At 59.3% G+C, this 14,108-nt stretch overlaps 6 protein-coding genes across 6 annotated transcripts; 2 read left to right on the top strand and 4 right to left on the bottom strand.

Annotated features, from left to right (window-relative positions):
* Positions 1-233: 233 nt before the first annotated feature.
* Positions 234-1,064, bottom strand: A1Q1_00636 (uncharacterized protein; the record flags this gene model as incomplete). The annotated part of the gene is made up of 4 exons (XM_014325951.1): positions 234-308; positions 618-773; positions 828-970; positions 1,031-1,064. 4 exons carry the CDS (start codon positions 1,062-1,064, stop codon positions 234-236), a joined length of 408 nt encoding a protein of 135 aa, XP_014181426.1.
* Positions 1,065-3,636: 2,572 nt separating this feature from the next.
* A1Q1_00635 (uncharacterized protein) lies at positions 3,637-4,326 on the bottom strand (the record flags this gene model as incomplete). Its single annotated transcript, XM_014325950.1, has 2 exons — positions 3,637-4,104; positions 4,156-4,326. 2 exons carry the CDS (start codon positions 4,324-4,326, stop codon positions 3,637-3,639), a joined length of 639 nt encoding a protein of 212 aa, XP_014181425.1.
* A 1,666-nt stretch (positions 4,327-5,992) lies between these two features.
* Positions 5,993-6,665, bottom strand: A1Q1_00634 (uncharacterized protein; the record flags this gene model as incomplete). Its single annotated transcript, XM_014325949.1, has 4 exons — positions 5,993-6,138; positions 6,200-6,308; positions 6,435-6,580; positions 6,632-6,665. 4 exons carry the CDS (start codon positions 6,663-6,665, stop codon positions 5,993-5,995), a joined length of 435 nt encoding a protein of 144 aa, XP_014181424.1.
* A 1,264-nt stretch (positions 6,666-7,929) lies between these two features.
* On the bottom strand, positions 7,930-8,507 carry A1Q1_00633 (uncharacterized protein; the record flags this gene model as incomplete). The annotated part of the gene is made up of 3 exons (XM_014325948.1): positions 7,930-8,244; positions 8,293-8,429; positions 8,474-8,507. The coding sequence occupies 3 exons, from the start codon at positions 8,505-8,507 to the stop codon at positions 7,930-7,932; spliced, it is 486 nt and encodes a 161-aa protein (XP_014181423.1).
* A 1,512-nt stretch (positions 8,508-10,019) lies between these two features.
* On the top strand, positions 10,020-10,889 carry A1Q1_00632 (short-chain dehydrogenase, putative; the record flags this gene model as incomplete). The annotated part of the gene is made up of 1 exon (XM_014325947.1): positions 10,020-10,889. One exon carries the CDS (start codon positions 10,020-10,022, stop codon positions 10,887-10,889), a length of 870 nt encoding a protein of 289 aa, XP_014181422.1.
* Positions 10,890-12,359: 1,470 nt separating this feature from the next.
* On the top strand, positions 12,360-14,036 carry A1Q1_00631 (beta-1,3-mannanase; the record flags this gene model as incomplete). Its single annotated transcript, XM_014325946.1, has 4 exons — positions 12,360-12,715; positions 12,756-13,129; positions 13,206-13,956; positions 14,021-14,036. 4 exons carry the CDS (start codon positions 12,360-12,362, stop codon positions 14,034-14,036), a joined length of 1,497 nt encoding a protein of 498 aa, XP_014181421.1.
* Between the last annotated feature and the right edge of the window lie 72 nt (positions 14,037-14,108).

Here is a 14,108-nt window from a genome sequence, read left to right as displayed (position 1 = left end):
GCATGGACATCTGGGCATGGCCACCAGTGATTCAAAGTGTGGTGAAATGAAAGCTTGGCCTGAGGCAGAACGCAGCCATGGGCGGCGCTACATCAGTCGCGCACGTGAGTAGGCAAACTAATCATGAATGCATTGCCAACGTAATGTAGAAGCTAAACGTAATAGAGAACGTGTCGAAGTGTTAAGAGTCTTTGCCGCTCAAACCGGCTGCGATGTTGCGAATGGCATATAAATTAGAAGCACGCCGCGAGGAGAGCGGCGGCACCGATACCAGCAGCCGAAGCAACGAGGCCGGCAGCGCCCGAGTTCTCAGTCTTGGAGGCGGCGCCCGAGGCACCAGCGGCAGCCGAGCTGGAGGAAGAAGCGGAAGGCTTGGTGCTGGAGCCGACCGCGCCGGCACCGGCAGAGGCGCCAGTGGGGGAGGCGGAGGCGCCGCCAGCGACACCGCCAGAGACACCGGCGGGAGAGGCACCAGCAGAGGGGGCAGCGCGGTCGGCGTCACCTCCGGCCTTTCCGGGAGCGGGCGAGGTGGCAGCGGGAACGGTGGGCTCGGCGGCGGAGACGTCGGCGTCGGCGCCAGAGGCGGTGGGCTCGGTCTCAGAACCAGAGACGCTCACGTCGGCGTCGGCGCCAGGGAGGAGGGGGGACGCGGACGACACACCAGCACTGCCGCTGGCCGATCCCGAGGCGCCACCGCCGCCGAGACCGAGGTACTGGCACGACTGGACGAGGGTGTCGTACATGGCGCCCATCTTGGCGCAGTCGAGACAGGGCTTGTAGATGGACGTGTCCTGGAAGTTAGCTTTTCTAGCGGGGAAGACACGTACCGCGCAGACAGCTTCGAGACACTTGTTGTCCATGTTGACGCACTGGGGCGCAACAGCCTCGACGGCGGCGCACTGCGACTCGCACTCCTTGGGCAGGGCGGTCAGGCCGTCGATGCCCTCGAACTGGGCGGTCGCACCGATGGCTGAAGTCAGCGTGAGTCTATGTGAAGATTGTTCAAAGGAAGGAAGGCAGGCAGACATACCGAGAACGGAGAGAAGAACGAGCGACTTGAGCATTGCGGATGAGTTTGAAGCTGAGCTTGCAGAGGTGAACACTTGCGCGAGGTAGAAGGTAATGAGCGACTTGAAGATGTTGAAGACGTCCAAGTGAGAGATATAGGAGTGAAGGAAGAATGGAACGACAAAGTCGGCGGCAAAGGAAGTACACAAACTCCACGACCTCGCCGTTTCCATGCCCCTCACCGCCCGCGGGTTCCGCGTGCCGCAACTCGCGCGCCATTTCGGGTTGACTCATGTCCCCTCACCCATTCTGCGTGCTTCTGGAGGTCTGAGCGTAAGGGATCGCCAACGCCTGGTCTCGCCTGGCTCGGATCTCGTCTCAGGAGCATGTGGGATGCAGCCAATCGCGCCGGGATCTCGACTGCCGGTCCGTTCCAGCGTCTCCGTGTTGGGGAGGGGTCAGTGCGAGACGGCGATCGCCGGATCCGAGCGAGAGCGAGGGGGGCGAGGAAGCGATGCTGCACGACGCAGACGAGACACAGCGCGACAGCACGACAGTGGGACGGAAGAGTCGCGCAGCAACGTTGCTCCGCACGGCCTCCGGAGTGGTCAGATCTAGGAACGGCGACGCCGCAAACGCCTCGAAAACCCTTTCATCCTTTGGAAATGGCCCCGAGCACTCGGCACTCGGCCCGATTCATGCACTATGCATGCACTATGCATTTCATTCCGGTGCAAACTCTGTCGCCTGAGCTATTACTTCATGCATGCATGATGCGGTGCGGACACGACTTGATATTTCTTATGGCTGTCGTGGCTGATTATCTCCCCCGGGCCCCAGAATAGACGGTATGTGACATGGGATGTGATCGACAGAACATAGATTAGCATCCTGTGCTGTTCCAGGATTCCGGAGCCGACTCATCTTGGCGTCAACCCTTCTCCGGCCTTAGTCCCCTCTTAACCTCTCCCAGCCAAGACGACCACGGTTTCAGATTAGATCTTGCTCATCGCACAGTTTGTCACCGCTGGACGGGGCGGCCGTTGGATTCCGCAGTCCTGCGCCGCGTGTTGCAGTACCAAAGCACCGAGCATGCACGCTCGCACGCTCCCGTATCGTCTGAGCGACCACTCCGCCAGAGCAACTCGAGAAGGGCGGCAGCCATTTCTTCGCATAGTCCACTCTGCGCAGTCTGCACTCGTGCACTTCAAGGAAACCAGAGCAGCTGCGCATGCAGAGGCAACGTCATCCCGAGAGACATAGGTCCACTTGCATGAGGTTCAACAGAGTGAGACAGAGTCCACTCACGCAAGACGAAGCAAGGCAAAGGCAACCTGCCAGTTTGAAAGAGCGCTGCGACGGCGATACCAGCGATGAGAGCGACAGCCGAGGCACCGAGCGAAACAGCGCCGGCCTTCTCTGATGCCTGGCCGGAGCTGGCGTCCGATCTTAGGCACCGTCGGATTCAACAGAGCTGTCAAAGTGTGATACGCCGGCACGAGGGAGGAGTACGAGGAGTCTTGCTGATCTGCCCCAGTCAGGTTGATCCCGCTCCCAAGTTACTTTCCCTCGGAATCGCGTCCTTACTTGCTGGCCAACAAAGAACTACTGATTTGTCGACAACCGAGACGGCCCCCTCCATGCCCCTCGCCTGGTCAGCCAGGCTGCCCTTGCGCTCTACGCCTCTGGCGGTATGAGCGTAAGGGATCGCCAGCGCTGACGTGCCAGGCGACGCAGAACGACATCACGGGAGCGACAGCGCGACAGATATGGTCCCAGCTACGTTGCCCCGCACGTCCTCGGCGTAGAACCCTTGCGTCCTTTAACGCCGTTCGGCCCGCTTCTGATGGCCTAAGCGTTGTGAGGGTGCTCGGGTGCAAACTTTGCAGTGCACGCATGGTTTTGATATATCTCGTACAGTCCTTGGGATCGACAGAACAGAGATGGTCGTGGTTCTGTTCCAGCATCCGGAACTGGCTTGGCTTGGCGTTTGGCATCGGCCTTACGTCTTCATAAGTTGACCTTGCAGCGCAATCTGATCCGGACAGTCCTCCACTCTCTCTTCAAGCGAATTGAAGTTCTTCATCCGCTGGCCATGCGCAGTGTCCACATTACATCAACGGAAGAAACTGCGGATGCAGGATGGTTGACGCGTCTGACGCGACCCTCCAGAACGACCAGAATCCGAATCCACGTCTCAGGGCTAACCGAGCTACCGAGAGCTCTCCCTTGTCAAGACATGCTTTTGTTCAACCGACACTCACAAAGACATCCGCAATTAGACCTGGTTAGAATTGTCAGGACCAGACTCATCACCCTCCCCCAATCGACTCCTGGTGCTTTACCCTGAGGCTCGAACAATCACCCGCGGCACCCAGGGTCATGCACATTCAACTGATGCACTGATGCACAACAGCTCGAGCAGTCGTATCAAGTGAACGTCTGGAGATTATACGTGCATGCGTGCCGAGCCAATGAAGCAAAAGAGTCCACTACGATGCGTATGGGATCGTTTAGAAGAGCGCTGCGGCGGCGATACCAGCGACAACGGCGAAGGCGGAAGCACCGAGAGAAGCAGCGCCAGAGTTGCCCATCTGCTTCGAAGCCTCGTCGACGGTGATGCCCGGGCTACCGGAGGAGCCAGCGTTGGGACCGGGAACCAGTACCAGCCGATCCAGCACCAGCACCTCCGTTGTCGGCGTTCGATCCAGAGAGTCCTCCAGCCCCGGCTCCGCCTGATCCAGCCGAAGCCGACTCCTCAGGTGCAGGGAAGGCGAGACCACTTCCAGTCACAGTAGAGAGGTCGGGAGTGGTGAGCGTGGGCATGATGGCGCCGATCGTTGGCTTCCGTGTCGTGCCCACGTCCGAGATCACGTCCGAGTCGGAGCCAGAGTTGGAGCCGTAGGAGCCAGAGGAGTCGGAGGAGCCGGAGGAGCCAGAGGAGCCGGAGGAGCCGGAGGAGTCGGAGGAGCCAGACGAGCCAGAGCTGGAACCGCCAGCGACATCGTATCCAAGCATGGAGCACGAGCTCTCGAACTGCTCATAGATGCTCGACATCTTGGCGCAATCAAGGCAGGACTTGAACTTGCCCGCGTTCTGCGCAGAGGTCAGTGCATACTCTCCCCACACTATTCCGTAGATACTCACCGCACACACTTTCTCGAGACAGGTCTCGTCCATGGACGCGCACGAGTTGGCGAAGCTGGAAACCTCAGCACACTGTGACTTGCAGCTGGCAGGAATGGTGCCCAGGCCTGGGAAGGACTGAGCGGAGGCGGTGAGCGCGAGCGCGGAGACGAGGACGAGTGACTGGAGCATGGCTATGGTGTTAGAGGGATGGGGAACAGGAGACGGACCGGGGTGAGGCTGCGTCGTTTTATAGCGAAAGGTTTGCCTCTCGACAATCTGGCCTGGGGCCGGCGCGTCGCACGATGCTTGTCTCGCCTGCATTCGCGCGTAGGACGCAACCCCACTGCTCACCGGCAGCAGACAGCGCTCGGGTTTCGATGCGTCCGTGGGCAGGAAAGCTCCCCCTCTGCCGATACTCTCTCTTGTCACCCAGAGCCAAGCGTGGAGTACCGACACCAGCCCTTGGCTCTTCACCCGGGCCCAGGCTACCTCACCATCGCCCTAGCAGTTCTGTTCGCTGATCACCCCAGATGCTGACCCCAATTGTGATCAGGTCCCTGTGTCCATCTCTCCTAGCTTCACGCCAGGCGCGTCCAACGCGTCCCAGCAAACAACATGCAGAAGCGACATGGGAGCCGTCGGATCCGACCTCCCTCTAAACTTCTCTCTGCGATACTGCCTAGCAACTTGGGGGGAGTCTTGTCGGTCCGCCCCGATGGGGCAGTCCGGCCAGTCTTCTGTCTTTCCAGCATCCCTCCATCCCTGACCCCTGGAAAGACATCCTGGACTTACGGACCAACGACAAACGAGCCCGGCGTGTGAGGCACAAGACCAGTCAACAATCGAGCCCTTGCAGTCTTCTTGGCATCACCCCTCCTGCGCAGCAAGTGCAAGATCTAAAGAGGATACGGACCGCCGGCCCGGATGGTTGAATAGATCGATAGCGAGCTGGGAAGCGAGTATCCATTCAAACCATATCAACGTCGCTGGCCGGCCCACTAGGCACGCAACCGGACCCTGGACCAACCCTGTTCAGCCCTGCTCAGCCCTGCCGGTCTCGGATCCGGGCGGGATCAGCAGATGAAGGCACGTGCCTGGTCTTGTGTCCATCGCACTGGCGATGTGCTGAGATTCTGGTCAACTCTCTGTGTTTAACGAAGGCGCCGCATACGCCCACGCACACACACGCTAAGAGAACAGAGTAGAGTGCGTACGCGTTCCAGGGCAAAGGCACGGTGGGCATAATCACTCAGGCGGTCTGCTCTGCGCGGTCTGCTCTGCGCTCTGGATTAGCCATGGTATTCGGTTCATTTCAGTTAATTAATCAACAACACCCTGCCACTCACCCGCAACAATGTCCATTCATGCCCCCTCAGCACCTGCCCGGGGGCGTGCTGGCTCACATGCCTCACATGCCCCGCTCACGCACCGCCCGGTCCTTCGCGCTGGACCATTCATCTCACCGATGACCGCCGCCCATGATTCGTAGCGACGGCCCGGATACCGAGACATCCGCTGTTGGGCATGTGCACTGCCCCTGCCGGCACAGAGAGTTGGGATCCCCACGGAGGACCGTGTGCCAAAGAAACCGGCCGGTCTGTGATAAAGTTGCAGTCGCCCATTCACCCGGCAGCATCGCCCCGGCCCCACCACCCGACCGGATCGGCACTGCCCAGCCTCTGCTCCACCCACTACTCTTGTACCCACTTGCCGAACCGGCAATCACAGTTCCATCAGGCTGCTCCATGCCCTCCCTCGGGGACTCTGATTCCCGTCTGAGCACGTTTTTGTGTGTTCTCCTCCCTCTGGTCCATTCTCGTTCATGAGGCAATGCAATACTGATACAGATGGTTTTCTAAAGAACCGCAGCGACGGCAGCAGCCGCCACAGCCGCGACACCGACTGCCGGCGCAGCGAACGAGGCGCCGTTGTCCTTCTTGTCCTCCTTTGCGCTTGCGGCCGAGACGGCGCTGCTGCTGGTGGCGGAGGGGCCAGCAGAGCCTGGGCGTTAGTGTGCGCTCACTTACAACTACCGCAGCGCTGTAGTCTAATGAGGACTCACTGCTGGAGGAAGTGTTGGTGTCCTTGCCGAAGAAGTCGCAGACAGATTCAAACTTGTCGTACATCTTCTCCGTCTTGAGACACTCAAGGCAGGGCTTGACACTGGCCGCCTTTTCTCGTCAGCGCATGGCGTGCCTCTGAGGGACGTGCGGCCCAAGCCCATGCCCATGCCCAAGCGCAAGCGCAAACGCAGGCCTGCCAAGTGCGAGAGCGGACCGGGAGCGAACGTGACTCACCTTGCAGAACTCGGTAAGGCATCCCTTGAAGAGGGACGTGCAGTTGTTGCTGATCACGTTGCCGACCTCGCCGCAGTGGTCGTGGCATTTCTCGGACACGTCGTGGATTTGCTTCAGGTTGAAGAGGTCCGCGGAGGCGGTAAGGGCTGCGCGTTAGAACTTTGGTCGTGAGCTTGGTGTTGTTGTGGAATACGCACCAAGCACCGAGACGAGGGCTAGTGACTTGAACATCGTGAAGGCGTGGCTGAGGGTGTCGGCAGTGACTCGTTGCTGCCTATATATGCGTGCTCGTTGTTGCGGCCATGCTACGTGTCATGCGAGACGACGGCCAGCGGAGCCCTCAAGTCGACGCAGCAGGCTTGAAACCTGACCATAGCCACACTGCATGCTGAGACGTTTGTGCAACAGCAGCGCAGCAACCGGGTGCTGGGCCTGCCAATGAGGTTATGCATCACCATACTAAGATCGTACCGGAACGCCGTATCAGCAGCCCGTCATTGCGGGCACCGACAGCACTGCTCGTTTTGAGAGCCGTGGTTGAAACGTGAAGCGCACTTCTGCGCACGTCGCATCAGTGCAACACCTTGCATGCCCCGTCGGTCCCCTGACCGCCATGCCGCTCGCCGTGTCCGATGCTTTGGGCCGCCAAGTTTCCCACGATCGTCTATCGCTGCTCGCAGACCACTCGAAACCTGGTCTGGGCTCGCAACGCCGTCGTACGCCCAGTGCCGTGTTATGCTTCATACGGTTTGGGGTCGTCGATAGCGGTGCTGGATAGAACTTGTGCCTGGCACAGGGTCATCGGGCCCCAGACCACCTCGACCCTCGAGTCCCAGCCTCCATGCCTCCATCCTCCGTCCGTCCCCTTCGTCACATCTCCCCTCCCTCCTCCTGTGTCCACGAGTCAGAGGGACAGAGACATACCATGAATGGGTGTCATGGGGAGTAGCAGCCCAGCCCTACGCATCCTCACTCCATGACTCTTCGAACTAGCCTCCAGAGAATTCCCTGTGTCACCATCTCGAGCACAGCCCCGAAAACCTGACCCCGGTCCTGGACGTTCCTGACAAGTCTGTCACCAAACTCAAACGTTACCACAGGAAACCACCGGACAACTCGGGAGAGGGAGGAGGGCATTCTCGGTACGGTTGCCTCCGCCAAGTGCCGTGCCGCGTCCATGAGACGAGACACGAAAGACAATGATGATGCTGCTGGACCCACCTTGGAATCTGCGACACAGGAGTATGGCGGGCATGCCTGGCCGCTGCCCGCTTCGTCCCCCGTACCTTAGGTCACATTGTTTCGCAACCCTTGATAGCCTCGACATGCCAGACGCGTCAAACCGTTTGACGCGTCAGACTGTCGTCGTCCACTGCACATCACCTCGCGACTTCAGAAACCTCATAACCTCGCATACACGCCACGTGGTCCGCCTTGTAGTTCATAACACACTTATGTATTACTGTTTCTGGATCGATATATTAAAAGGCTGCGTTTAGAAGAGCGCAGCAGCGACGGCGGCAGCAGCGACACCGGCGACGGAGACGTGAAGCGCGCCGGCGCTGCCCGAGTTACCAGAGGCGGAGCCGGAGCTGCCAGAGCTGCCAGAGCTGCCAGAGCTGCCGGAGCTGCCGGAGCCGCTCGAGCTGCCAGAACCAGAGCTGCCAGAACCAGACGAGCCAGATGAGCCCGACGAGCCAGATCCAGCGGCCGAGACGTCCGTCCCAAGCGCCGAGCACGAGCTGACAAACGAGTCGTAAATGTCCGACATCTTGGCACACTCGAGGCAGGGCTTGAACTTGTCCGCGTTCTGGGGTCAGCGTGGCACTCTTGATCTTGTGGTGGGAGCGGCACTCACCTTGCAAATGTCACTGAAACAGGCGCCGTCCATCGAGGTGCACTTTGAGCCGAGGGAGGCGACTTCCTTGCACTGCGACTTGCACGAGTCGGGGATGCTGCCCATGCCCGGGAAGGACTGGGCGGAGGCGCCGAGGGCTGGCGGTCAGTTGCTTGCGGGTCGGGGTGTTGGTTTGGCTCACCGAGGACAGAGAGGATAAAGAGGGACTTGAACATGGTGATCACGGCGAAAGAGTGTGGGGTCCAAAGAAGGGTGAGTCGTTGGGAAGAGCAGGGTGGGAAAGCATCTTTGACAGGTAGATCGAGCTTCTTAAATACCTCTAGTCCAGCTGAGGAGTTGCACAAAGTGCGAGCAACACCCCCAGATCCCGATCTGAGACTCCCGCCGAGCCACGGGGCAAGTTGGCTGGCAACCTTACCATTGTTCCAGATCGACAGGCCGCGGACCTTAGTTACCGGCACACGCCACGATCGGCACACAACCCGTCCAATGGTACGGAAGTGATTCGCGACACCCTCGGCGGAAGTGCCTCCCGTGTGAAGAATACCGAGACATCCGCTGTTGGGCATGTGCACTGCCCCTGCCGGCACAGAGAGTTGGGATCCCCACGGAGGACCGTGTGCCAAAGAAACCGGCCGGTCTGTGATAAAGTTGCAGTCGCCCATTCACCCGGCAGCATCGCCCCGGCCCCACCACCCGACCGGATCGGCACTGCCCAGCCTCTGCTCCACCCACTACTCTTGTACCCACTTGCCGAACCGGCAATCACAGTTCCATCAGGCTGCTCCATGCCCTCCCTCGGGGACTCTGATTCCCGTCTGAGCACGTTTTTGTGTGTTCTCCTCCCTCTGGCGCAATCTGATCCGGACAGTCCTCCACTCTCTCTTCAAGCGAATTGAAGTTCTTCATCCGCTGGCCATGCGCAGTGTCCACATTACATCAACGGAAGAAACTGCGGATGCAGGATGGTTGACGCGTCTGACGCGACCCTCCAGAACGACCAGAATCCGAATCCACGTCTCAGGGCTAACCGAGCTACCGAGAGCTCTCCCTTGTCAAGACATGCTTTTGTTCAACCGACACTCACAAAGACATCCGCAATTAGACCTGGTTAGAATTGTCAGGACCAGACTCATCACCCTCCCCCAATCGACTCCTGGTGCTTTACCCTGAGGCTCGAACAATCACCCGCGGCACCCAGGGTCATGCACATTCAACTGATGCACTGATGCACAACAGCTCGAGCAGTCGTATCAAGTTCCCCCCTTCCCCCCACGAACGCCGTGCATGTGTGCATGCAAGAGGGGGAGTGTACACACTGTTGATTATCGGAGGCGGCTCTCGTTGCAGCATGGTGCACCAGTGCCAGTGCGCGGATGCAAGAGCGACAAGAGCCGATGTGGGAGCCGTCGGATCCGAGATTGGACCAGTCAGCAGCACCCATTCAGTCCTCGGTAATAATCCGCGCGCCTGCATCCACGAGGGGGAGTCATTGCCTGCTCTTATTCCAGCTCTCCTGCTCTTGCTAGGCGCCACAACTCCAGGACGTCGCTGACAACATCTAACAAGCATGACTAGGCCCGCATACTCGAGATGGATACCTCGAATATCCGCCCGCTCCTCGCTCATCCAACATCAGCGGAGATGCCTTGATCTCCGTTCCGATCCTTCCCAAGTGACGTAAATCCGGCCTCCCCTTGCTCTTAACAAGCTATCAACAACACTCCATGTCTTCATCCCACTCTCGATACGCAATCATCACAGGCGGCAGCAGCGGCATCGGCTACGAGGCGGCGAGGGATCTCGCCACCGCGAACCCAGACATGCAAGTCGCGGTACTTGCGCGGACCCCACCGCGGGCTCTGCCAGCGAACACGGCATTCTACCCCGTGGACCTGGGCGATCTGGCCTCGATCCAGTCCTTCCTCGATGAATGGGACCATCCCGTCTCGGCTTTGATTTGCTGTGCGGGTGTGAGTCTGCGCAAACCGGTCCTGAACGAGGACGGCATCGACACGACCTTTGCGGTCAACCATGTCGGGCACGCTGCACTCTTCTTCGGCCTGAAGGAGCGAGGACGATTCACAGCCGACGCGCGCGTCGTCTTCGTCTCCTCATCCCTCCACCGAAGAGTGAGGTGGAGTAGCGCAGACGAAGCGGCACACGAGAGATACCAGAGGGGCATGACCGCTTATTCGACCTCGAAGCTCGCCAATGTCCTGTTCGCGAACACGCTTGCGCGAAAGGCAGCCGAGCATGAGAGCGGCTGGCGCGTGAACACCTTCGATCCAGGGTTTGTGCCCACGACCAATCTGTTCAGGGGCGTGCCCCTCCTCGGCCGGTGGTTCATCAATTACATCCTGCCCTGGTTCTCATGGTTGCTGAAGCTCCGCGGCGCGGTAGTCTCGACACCAAAACGGTCGGGGAGGGTGCTTGCGCTTATGGCATATGACCCGCAGTACGACGTGAATGGCAAGTTCTTCCATGTCGAAGAGGAGAAGGACAGCAGCGAGGCGTCGCACGACCGCGCACTCCAGGATGACCTCTGGGACTGGACGGCGAGGTATCTCAAGGTGCCGAAGGAGATCAGCTGGTGAGCCGGTATGATCGAAAAACGATGCTGAGCAGCGTTTGCCTTCCGCCCCGGCGTGTCTCTTTAGTCTTAGGATGAGTTCAATTTACGGTGGTGAGTCTACAGCTACCGGTGGCAAACCTCCCTGGATCGCTTGAGGACAGATCCTGATGCCCGGTCCGGCTTGCTGCATCCCGTCGAGATGAGATTGGAGCGGTCGCTGAACGACGCCCCGAGAAGTCATTGATGAGGTGCACTCGCACTTCGGAGCCGATTACGGCTGAAACGCTGGCTCGATCTGGACGGAGTGGACGGGTTTCAGCATCGTCTGGCCACATGCATTTCGGACCGTCTGGTCCTTAGGTTGTGCGATGACGCCATATGACCCATGCTTCCGGACTGCCTACTGATTACGACTAACGTGATGTCAGCCTGATTACCAGTGTCGAAAGGTCGCCTGTACTGATCTCCGCAACTATAATTGCGGACCTATGAACTGACACTCGTATTGACACGCCGGGGAGCCCGGATGGATCCATTGCAGGCTACCCAAGGACCTACAAAGGCCGCGTTGACGATGTAACATAGTTCATCTGCCCTATGATTTAGACAGCCTCGCGGGGATGGTCAATCCGAACAGCTACACCATGCGACATGGACGAAACCACCATGAATGACATTAAGCTTTCGCACGCCCATTGATGTTGAGGTACGGCACGTGGCCCAGGATCCTCTTTAGCGCCGGCAACACCTCAAGAGGAGCAATCACTAGGACGAGACAGCTTAAGGTGCAGTCAACTCTATATAACGGCCACAGATGCCCGCACCTGCCCGCCGCCCTCCACCACGTCCATCGTCACTACACGCATTCTTGCCGAGCGTGCCGAAGACCACAAGCGATCCGTCACCCAACCCCGCCATACAGACGCCGCGATATTGGTGGCAAAACAGTGGTAAGTGTTCCAGATATCAATGGAGGTGCCCGCCGCCGTGCCTCGCTGCAACATCCTCTCCTTGGTGCCTTTCAACCCGATCCTGTGGCCAGTTTATCCACTCCCTCCGAGTAGTGATGTGTGGCAATTCATCACGTTTCGAACGTCGGCCAGACGAGTCGGCGCCGTCTGTCCTCTCATCGACGTCGGGCGGGCTATCGCTCGACGCTGCGAGTCATCAGAGTAGCACTCCGAGGCCCTGTTGTTTGACAATGTCCTTAACCCCCTTCATTAACATGCTGCGGGATAGGAGTGTTCCACTGCTTTGGGACAACCTCGTAGCTCCCCACATTGCAGCAGCTACAGCTACGGGGTAACACCTGTTGGGTCGAGATCTATTGAAGGCAAGTGAGCAGTGCGGAAGGGCTGAAACATGGGCGGCTTGCGCAGCGCATCGCATCATGCTGACGAAGGAGCTATATAACGCACTGAACTGAACGCCAGCTTCAACCAACAACGACTTGGCTTCCAATTTCGAACGACTAGTCAGCTACAACACCAGCATGCTCTTCACCTCCCTCCTCGCCAGCCTGGTTCTCGCCTCCGGGGCAGCCGCCAACTCCTGGGGCGGCAACAACCTGCTCATGCTCCAAGGCATGGAGGAGAGCGCGCAGATCGACTTCATCAAGCGGCAGGCCGCCGACGGGAGCAAGGTGCTCCGCCTCTGGGTACGCGGCTACAAGAAGGGGTGCGAGAAGGGCACCAACATTGCCATCGACGCGCCCGACTTCGAGACCGAGCTCGGCAAGTACAACGACGAGACTCTCGATGTCCTCGACCGCACACTGGGACTGATACAGGAACACGGCCAGGGCATGAAGGTCATCATCTCGCCGCACAACGCAAACGCCATCTACGGGTACGCCCACTGTCACGGCTAGCAGACACTGACTCCCCAGCCTGTGGTCACTCACCGACGTGTACACCAAGTTCGGACCCAGGTTCTACAATCAGGACGAGCCGCAGAAGATCTATGACAGTCGCCTCCAGCACATTCTCGAGTACAAGGGCAAGCACACGGGCAAGGCGTGGAAGGATTTCTCCGAGGTGATTCTCGCTTTCGACCTGCAGAACGAGCCCTTCGTTGGTGCTAAGGACTGCCCCAACCTCGGCCAGGCGGACAAGCAGTGGGCGTGCAAGCGCGCGACGAACATGCGCAAGATTCTCAGTCCCGACATCAAGATCGCCACTGGAGGCCTGGGCGGCGCCATCGACAACAAGTGCACGTTCATGGCCGAGGCCATGTCGTGCGACGCAATCGACGCCATCTCGGGTAAGTGCTCCCTCTGCGCCTCGGCTGACGACAGTCCACTCGTACCCCGGACAGGGCGGCGACCTGGCCAAGAAAGCAGCGGATTGGAACGAGCAGAAGGGGAGCAAGCTCATGTACGTCGAGGAGCTGGGCATCGAGTGGCGCAAGAAGGGCTGGGACATTGCCAAGACCTTTTCAGACGTGACGAGCACGCTGAACAGTGCCGGCGTGCCGTGGATGTCGTGGATGCTCATCCCTGACGTGGCGGGCAACTGCAAGGACAACTACAACTCGGACACGGACTACAACATCATTCCCCTTGACAAGGCGGGCGACATTGCCAAGGCGATGAGCGGTGCTGCGGCCGCCAAGAGTGACCAGGATTGGGGCCTCTCAGCGGGAGGCGGCAGCTCTGGCAGCTCGAGCACGCGACCGCTCAACCAGGGTAATGGGACGTCCTCTGATGTGATGTCGCACACCAACGGCACTTCGTCGTCGGACAATGGGACCACAACCGCCGGAGGCTCCTTGTCGACTGGTGGTTCCTCATCCACTGGTGAGACAGCGTCCAATGGCGGATCTTCATCCGGAGAGACCTCAGCTTCCGGGGAGACCTCGTCCGCGGGTGGGACGTCTTCTGAGGGTACAGAGACCTCGTCTCAAGGTGCGACCTCCCCGGGCTCGTCGACCGGTGGCTCCACGGAGGGCGGTAAGGGCAACTCGCAGGATGACTCGGGCGGAGCAAAGATGGGCGCTTCTTGGTCGAAGGATGATGCGTCATCATCCAAAGAGAAGGGCAGTTGGTCGAAGGACGGCGCGTCCGCGTCGAAGAGTGACGGAAAGTCGTGGTGAGCGACTGATGGAGAGGAGGATACCACGTAGCACAATGCAGTATGATGATGATATCGGTAGTCGGCTCCGATGGTAGTGAGACTCTACCCCAGGCGCGATCTTTCCAACCCAAGCCGGTGTCGTTGTCCACGACCTGAAGGAGGAACCT

The sequence above is a fragment of the Trichosporon asahii genome (assembly GCF_000293215.1).
Source record: "Trichosporon asahii var. asahii CBS 2479 unplaced genomic scaffold scaffold00025, whole genome shotgun sequence".
NCBI lineage: Eukaryota > Fungi > Basidiomycota > Tremellomycetes > Trichosporonales > Trichosporonaceae > Trichosporon > Trichosporon asahii.
The sequence above is the reverse complement of the archived record's forward strand: the minus strand, read 5'-3'. Positions and strand labels throughout refer to the sequence as shown.